The sequence below is a fragment of the Haliaeetus leucocephalus genome, unplaced genomic scaffold (assembly GCF_000737465.1).
Source record: "Haliaeetus leucocephalus isolate CR32 unplaced genomic scaffold, Haliaeetus_leucocephalus-4.0 Scaffold577, whole genome shotgun sequence".
Classification (NCBI taxonomy): Eukaryota; Metazoa; Chordata; class Aves; order Accipitriformes; family Accipitridae; genus Haliaeetus; species Haliaeetus leucocephalus.
Window position 1 is genome coordinate 789391 of NW_010973013.1, and position 8110 is coordinate 797500.

The 8110-nt window shown below is 36.5% G+C and overlaps 1 protein-coding gene across 8 annotated transcripts in view; it reads right to left on the minus strand.

The window, feature by feature from the left end:
- The window catches only part of NVL (nuclear VCP-like), a 53958-nt gene that overhangs the window by 23896 nt on the left and 21952 nt on the right, over positions 1-8110 (minus strand). For 7 of the 8 annotated variants that reach the window (XR_775025.1, XR_775024.1, XR_775026.1 and 4 more), the window contains exon 18: positions 7608-7707. The exons of the other annotated variant lie outside the window; for it this stretch is intronic. Coding sequence is in view for 4 of the 7 variants with exons in the window: in XM_010577692.1 (XP_010575994.1) it covers positions 7608-7707 (100 nt within the window). In the remaining 3 variants the exon portion in view is untranslated. The remainder of the gene's footprint in view (positions 1-7607; positions 7708-8110) is intronic. 8 annotated transcript variants of the gene reach the window in all.

The following is an 8110-nucleotide window of genomic DNA, read 5'->3' on the forward strand; positions in this document are numbered from 1 at the left end:
ATCTTTAGCAATACAGTACTAGAACATTTTTACTGTCATACCTAGCATGGTCAAGTGAGGAATTCCACATTAATTCATAACAAAGGAAAAAAATGCTTCTAGTTTGTTCTGTTGGAAGGAACTCTACCCATATTAACTGTTGCAAATCTGCTTGAAAGGCACAGTGATAAATTAAGAATAACAAGTACACAGGGCCAATCATAAGCATCAATATCTAAACAATTTCACTGGACATTTGCATTTCTACTACCTATTAATTTTCTGAATAGTAAAATAGGAAACCCATGAAACCACAAAATGCAGCTGCAAAGTACAGAATTTGTCTCCCAGGAAGAACTACAGACTCCAAATTTTTTTACGTGTGGAGAACTAAGAAACCAAAAATCATCGCAAACATTTCTAGAAAACCATTCAAAGCTTAAATGTAATAGAAATGTCTAGCAGCCTTTTAGCACTACAGGCTTCAATACTGAACTTCCACAAACAGTAAGTCAGGATATAAATACTAAGGAATATTGGTATTAACAAGAGATACAAAGAGGGCATATAACCTGGGAAAGACCTCAATTCCTGTCTGTATTTCAGCAGAAACTGCCTGGATTATGTTTCCAAATGCTTCTTGATGCCCCATTTCCCCATCTACCCAAACCAGTGACAGTATTGCTCTATTTCACTAAGGAATTCTTTTGAGTCATCATCTCTGGAAGTATTTAAAAGACATATAGACGTGGCACTTAGGGACATGGTTTAATGGTGGCCTTGGCAGTGTTAGGTAAGGGTTGGAATTGATCTTAAAGATCTTTTCCAACCTAAATGATTCTATGAAATCCTACATACTACAGTAATGTGAACAGCAAAGTCACAAAAGCACCCACAGAAGATACAAAGAAAACTGTACTTTTTTGAAGCCTGTAAGTTATATAGATGTGTTAAGCAGCTATTGCAAGCAATCCAAAAATAACAGTTCAAAGTTACACCTAAGTCTTAAGCTGGAAACTATCAAGGACTCTAAATGAAGCTGTAAACACCCCTACAATCATTACATCCTCCTCACAAAATGTAGCTAGCAGACAAACTACATGCATATTAAAGGTGAAGAACTGAGAAAAGTTAAATGGTTAATCCCTACTGTACAGACGTTTAAAAGAAAAGAAAACAAAACAAAAAACCCACCACCCAAACCCCAGAACAGTGGCACGGAAGCACAGCTATCCCTTTTTTGCAAATGAAAAAAGTTTGTTTAACTCTGTCACGACTCCAACTACCCAATCCTATCACAAGGTAGTCTTGATTCACTTTTTAAAGATGTGCATAGTTTTGTTCAAGTTTCTCTCACCTCAAGGTGTCACACTCAAGGACAAAAAGTAGAATGAGATGCATACATTAAAAATCGCTCCACTGTCTTTTTCTTGGACAAAAGCAAATTTTTTTCCCCAAGATACAGCAGTCATGGCCAGAGGCATCTATGTAGGCAAAAATCAGCTATTGCGAATGCAACAAGAATGGTGAGAAAAAAAGGAAGAACTTGATGTATTAATTTAATCCAGAGCAGATGAAACAAAAGTTAAACAGAATCCCTGCCATGGCAGGCCCAGACGAAAACATCTTTCTTATATGTGTGTGCATAGTGTCATAGGGCTATATGATACTTTATCTTGCTTTTGGCACAAGTGCACTCTCCTGTTTTTGTGTCTCTGTGGACAGAAGTCTTGCCACATTATTAAGATGAGATGACAAAGTTCACTCAACAGATCAATTACAAACATCAAAACAAATACTCTCAACAGGGATTGCATTAGAACACCATGCACTTGATAACTTCCCCATTCTAAAGCTTCAAAAGCTCTTTAAAAATACTAAGCTTGATATGGAAAATACTGTTTCCATTTTGCATGCTGAGAACACGGCACTTGCCACGCTATCTGTCCAATGATACAAAGTTAGTGATACAGTCTAAAGATGCATTCATCTGTTTGTACGTAAACGATTACATTGCCCACATTCAAAGAGTTACCACAACTTGTACTAATTCAATAAGCTGCAGTGATGGTGGTTTACAATGAGAGGACCATACCAAAGTTTAATGCACAGATCTACGCTCCCCATCTCCTTAAGAGTCAATTCACTTCACTCTGCTGATTCAAACCTGGATGAGCCTGAAGTTCTTGAAAATCCAAGTCACATAACATGGAAAATTAGTATTTACTCATTGGTCAAACTCACTCATTAGATGCACTTCATATCTGTTTAAAAGAATTGAATAATGCTCCCCTTTCAGGAATTTCAAAGCATTCCATCCTGATAAATCATAATGTTCTCTCCATATCTATTATCTCAAAACTTATCTAAACAGAGTCAACTAATTTTAGCTACATTTAACATTTTAATGAAATTAAGGTAGTTATCATAGTAACCTCTTTCAAAGCCTATCATTACCTCTGAAGTTTGAAAGTGAAACATGGAAACATGATAACACAGAGCATTTCTTTTCCAAGCAGTTGTCTCACAGAGAGAATATACTTCTATTAAAAGAAATGTCTCGTTAATAAATTTCTGCCTTGGCTTTCTGATGTAGTCAATGGTGTTGACTATGTCGTTAGAAGACAGTAGTACCATTTTCCAAATAATTTGGCAAAATTACATATTAAGACATTTAAAGTACATCCATTCCTTGCTATGTTTTTAAAGGTTAAAACAGGCACTAGCCTCTAGAGAATTATGTAATATTTCAGTTTGCTACACTGCTCTCCAAACTACAAAATTCTATCCTCTTCATTAAATTCCATTGAAAGTATCTTTACATGAATCTCTATAATGTGACATTCTATTGTCCTATAATAAAATCTATTAGTCTCACACTAATTTCCAGTTGATTATTCATGTCTTATCTCAACTGTACAGGAGTCAACAATGTTTATGAAAGTTCGGTGCATACCAGCAACAACAACTATTGTGCTGAGTCCATCAAACTTCTCCTATACTCACTACAGCTTTTTTAAATTATATTTGAAGCATACAAGATCAAGGCCCCCACATTTGTGACGCTCTGGAACAAAGGCTCAGAAGCCCTAAAAGGTGAACGCTGTCCAGATGAACACTGCAGTTAACAACTTTGCTCCCTACACAACAAATGAACTCACTAAAGTTACTGTAAGAGATAGATAACATTCAAGGGCTGGTGAAATGCAGAAATGTAATTTGTGTGAATTAGAACTATCATGAAAGAAATTGTTCTATGCCTCACATATTAGGTGCTTTTTTTAGATCTTATCTTGCCTTTAATTCAGCAACATGTATAAACAGGTATAAACATAACAAACAAAAAACACAAACCAAAACTGTAACTATTGTCAGAGACTGAAGATTATTTTTTTACTGTTTCAAAACATGTTGTTCAGGTGAATAGCTCTACAAAACTAACATAAACTTGCTAAAGAAAAATAGAACTCACTGAAACTAGGACCATGCTCTAAGATAACAGAATTTTAAAAAGCTAGGAAAAAACCCCATGAATAAAAACAAAGACATCATCACAGTTTATGTCAACCTTAAATCACTATCAGTTTGTAGTGTTTCACTGATTTCTTGTCTGTTTCCTCGGGTTACATACAGTTCCTTAGATCCCATAGAAAATGCTGCTGATGCCTTGGTCAGTATTTCTCTAAAGAGTTTATGAATGTTCACAGCCTGGGGAAGTAAGACGAGAGCAGAAAGCAGCAGTATCCAATACTGAAACTCACACTGGTAACTAGAAAATTGTGGGAAATTACAGACCTTAGTTAACAGTAGTGCTTGATGGTTTTGTAAGTATTTAGTCTTGGATTTAGGGAAGGAAGTAGACTGAAAAATAATATAATTATTCTGACCCCTAAAGTTTCTAGCAGGACATGACCCTTCTGCCTCTGCCCCCCCCCCCGCCCCGTCTCTTTTTAATGACATTGAGTGCTTTAAAAGTTTAATCCTTTTCAGACAAAGTTTGACATTGGTTCTGCATTTAGGTGGAAAGAGATTGAGTTGGGAATACTGCATCCCTGCTAATTTAGCAGTAGTCAAGAAAGAGCTATAGAGGACTTTCAAAGTCACTAAGTGCAAAAAACATTCAAATATCCTGCTTTTAAGGACAGATCAAAGGCTTATTTCAGCACTGCCAGAATAAGAATTACCACTTGCGGATTGTATATGATAAACAAAGGAACCAATCTATTGTGCCTGCCCTGTTGGCAAAACGGGAATTAGAGTGTTCCAAGTCTTTAAAGGCTATTATAAAAAAAAAAGAATTTGGCATTCTTCAGCCACAGGGTATATAAAACACCACCATTTCACAATAATACCTTGTCACAGGTGCTAACACCTCACTGGCACAATTGTACCAGGAACATACCTTGATGCCAAAACTGTTTGAGGCACTGCTACCCTAGTGCTAGTACTATTATTCTTTATAATAATGGTGTTTTTAGGAGAGAAGACTCTTCTTTTGGCATGATGGCCTCTGAGACTACAATGCTCTCAACATACACTAACAGTCATGAACAGTACCAGCAACCAACTGTAAAAGCTAGAATGCATGCAACCACTCTAGAAATGAAGCATCTTGAAAAGCCATTTTCTCTTCCATTAAATTATACTAACATGGATCAAAAAAAGATGAGATCTCATGCTTCACAATATTGGCCCAGTGGAAGATTCCAGGAAGTTCTGCTGGGACACACGTATTATTTAGATTTGTATTACACAACTTCCCAGTACCTCTATTCGAGATAACTATGACAGAAAAATCTTTCATACAAATGTCAGACTTATAAGCACAAGAGCTTTTCAGGCACCACAACTTTTATTGTTTGTGGGAATCATTTAAATATACTAGCCAGTATAAGCTATGGTTCTCCCACAGGTCCCTGCTTGGACATTTTGTTCTTAGGGCGTTAAGAGAGCTTTACTAGCACAGACTTCACTGTTCTCTACCGGCAGTGTGCTCCTATTAATTACCCAGATCATGCTAGCAAAATTTAGTTTGGTGAACACTGCCTCTTCCTAAGCCCCATAAATGGTAAATAAACTACACGAGGATGTCGTGGTTTAAATCGGTTTCCCCAATTTAACTACAACTTCAGTAAAAGTTGTTCTGATAAAAGCTGCATCAATTGGAAACTACATTTCTTCACACTGACAAATGCAAATATCACAGCAAAAGTCTGTAGTCTAAACCTATCCAAAGCGTTATTCATACACACAGCTGATATCCTTCTGAAGCAAGAGATCCAAACTGCATAGATAACTGCCTCCTCTAGCAAAAGTTGGATGTATCAAGCTTTGCTGTTCAGAAAAAATTATTTTATTGTGTTGGCAAAACAACTCCTTTATCAAGATACCATTCATTTCCATTTACAGAATTTGCAGATACATTTATACTCTTCAATTTGATGATTACAATTGTTATGCCTGCCTTTGCAATTTCTTTACATTTGGCATTTTACCTCAAATTCACTTTTTTCATCCATGTCACTGGCTAGTAATATACTGCTGAGTTCATGCCTTACAAATTTCCCAGCTTCCCTCAAATATTAGTTCAACCTGCATTACTCAGGAAAGTTTTGTAATTTTAACTATTCCAGTATAGTAAAACAGTACATTTACCACTGCAGCTCAACAAGGCAACAGTGACTTTTTTAAACTGGGGGGGGGGAGAAAAATCCCCAAACCATTACAAAGGTACTTTATATCAACATAATGATAAAACTGCATGCAGTATAAGGCTTATAAAGAGATGGATTAACAACTGCACAAATGTCTATTTCATCTATGCATGAAAATGAGATCTACAAGAGGAGGCGTTACCTCAGAACAGTGCCACATACACACACTGGCCCTAAAAGTATTCATCCCATGTATACCTGTGGTACACCTGAGGTGGCACTGCAGGAAGTCAAGCTGGATGTTTCCTCAACTTCAATGGTGTTGGAATTCACACCCCACACTACCAGTCAGAGATAACGACAAGTTTACTGTCATAAACAATTAGATACGAAGCCCCTGAGAAACACTAACAAAAAAGGCTGCCTGATATAAATACTTGCACTAGCATAACTAATTTAGCAAGAGATTTCTTTCCTAAGGCAACTTGATGACACTAGTACTAACACTCTTGGTACATCCAACTGTACCTATATATAGATGTGCTACATTGCATAACCTTATTCTCTTTTCTACATTAGATTAAATAGGTCAGAATCATCAAGCTCATGCCAGGAAAACTTACCACTTTAAATCAAAGAATTTCTACAAGCAGATACAGATTTAAGCATCTACTGCCATACTTCACCATGTAGAAGGCTTGATAGTCTCTCATGGTGCAAAGAATTCAAGAGAGAGGAGAATTTTCCTCAAAATCTTTGAATTTTTTGAGCCTTGGAAAAAAACAAAATAGTTGCTTATTTTAGGTGATTTCAGACCAAATTTTCCTTAATCTATAGGACCCAAGCAATCTGTCAAGTTTTTAACTTTCTCATCTTCCAGTTTATATTCAAAGTAGCTATGCTACTATTTTTCCCTGTTAAGCCATTTCTCATCAGAATTCTACATCTTGTCCATACTTAATACATGCAGGTATGAATCAACTAACTGTGTCTTGTTGTTACCAGTAATTTGCCAAATACGTGCTCTAGGCGCAAAGGTTCTTTCCAAAATTCTGGTACCTACACCAGTACGGTTTTACCAAGAGAGACTAGTAACCCTGTAATTAATTTCAGTTGCAATATTCAGATAACGCTTATAACCAAGGAAGTGCAAAATCTTCACAAGCATATGTTTCTATATTGACAACAAAGTCCTTTCCTTCTAACGCTCAGCATCTAGATGGAGTTCAAATTCAGGAAAAGACAAGTTTCTTGCTGTGTACAAAACACAAGACTTCTCCGTAATACAAAAAAAAAAAAAAAAAAGGCAGAAAGTTGGTTGCAAACCACATGATGATTACAAAGCAGATGTCAGTGTGTAGCTTATTAACTACGAAGATGCTGCAGGAACTGCAAAAGCTACCAAAAACTGAAAAGCCAGCAAGGGAGCACAGACAGCTGTCAATATCAAAGCTTGACAGAACATGAGGGAACAGCAGGCTGAGGGAACTGAGTTCAGAACGTAAAACCCAGGAAGCAAAAAGAAAAATTATTTCACGAGACAGATGCCTCAAGGCAAAAAAATTAAAAATAGCAGAAAACTATAAGGTTGCTTTGGATAGAAAATCAATGCAAAAAGCAAAAGATATATAATTTATGTTTCAGTTCTTTTTTGTTCTTTCATGTTCCAAGGACATAATCTGAAGTCCAATCAAGTCAAAGTCTTTCAAAGCATTTTACAGCAATGGTATCAGGTGCTAATTAAGACACATTTTAAAGAGTGCTTCATCTTATTCATTTTGTTGCTTCATCTCACGCTGTCACAAGAATGTGGAACAGATTAATTTATCAGAAAAGGTTTGGATTCGAGGAGACACTGTAATTAAGTACAGAACAAGGTTAGTTATAGAATTCAAATACATAAGAACACACGATTTCATTACAAGAGAACCAAGGATGTCCGATTTCTCTTGTTCATGATTTTTGGGTCCTTACCAGGCCTGTTTGTGGCAGCCATAATGAAAACCTGCTGACGATTCTCCAGACCATCCATCTCTGTGAGTAACTGGTTAACTACTCGGACACTGGCTCCTGACTTTAAAAGGAGAAACTTGTCAACAAAATTGAGGAAGCAGTAGGAATGTGAATATTTCAAAGTAAAAGAAACAAAAGATCTACTAACTCCCTGCCCTGAAATACTGCTCAACAAAAAAGTTTTTTTCACACGTCCAGTGTAGCTGCGTTCTGGATTTCTACTACCATATTATTAGCACATTTCCACCTTAAATTCATGCTACCTATACACCTGCCACACACTTTAACATGTGGCAAACCTTTTCTCTCCCATTAAAAATGAAGGACTCAAAGAAGTACATATAGATATTTATACTAATCATTCTCTCATCTATCTCAACAAGAACACCCAAAACTTCTCAATATTCAGGTGGTTCGGGTTTTGGTGGGGTTTTTGGTGTTTGGTTTTTTTTTTTGGGGGGGGG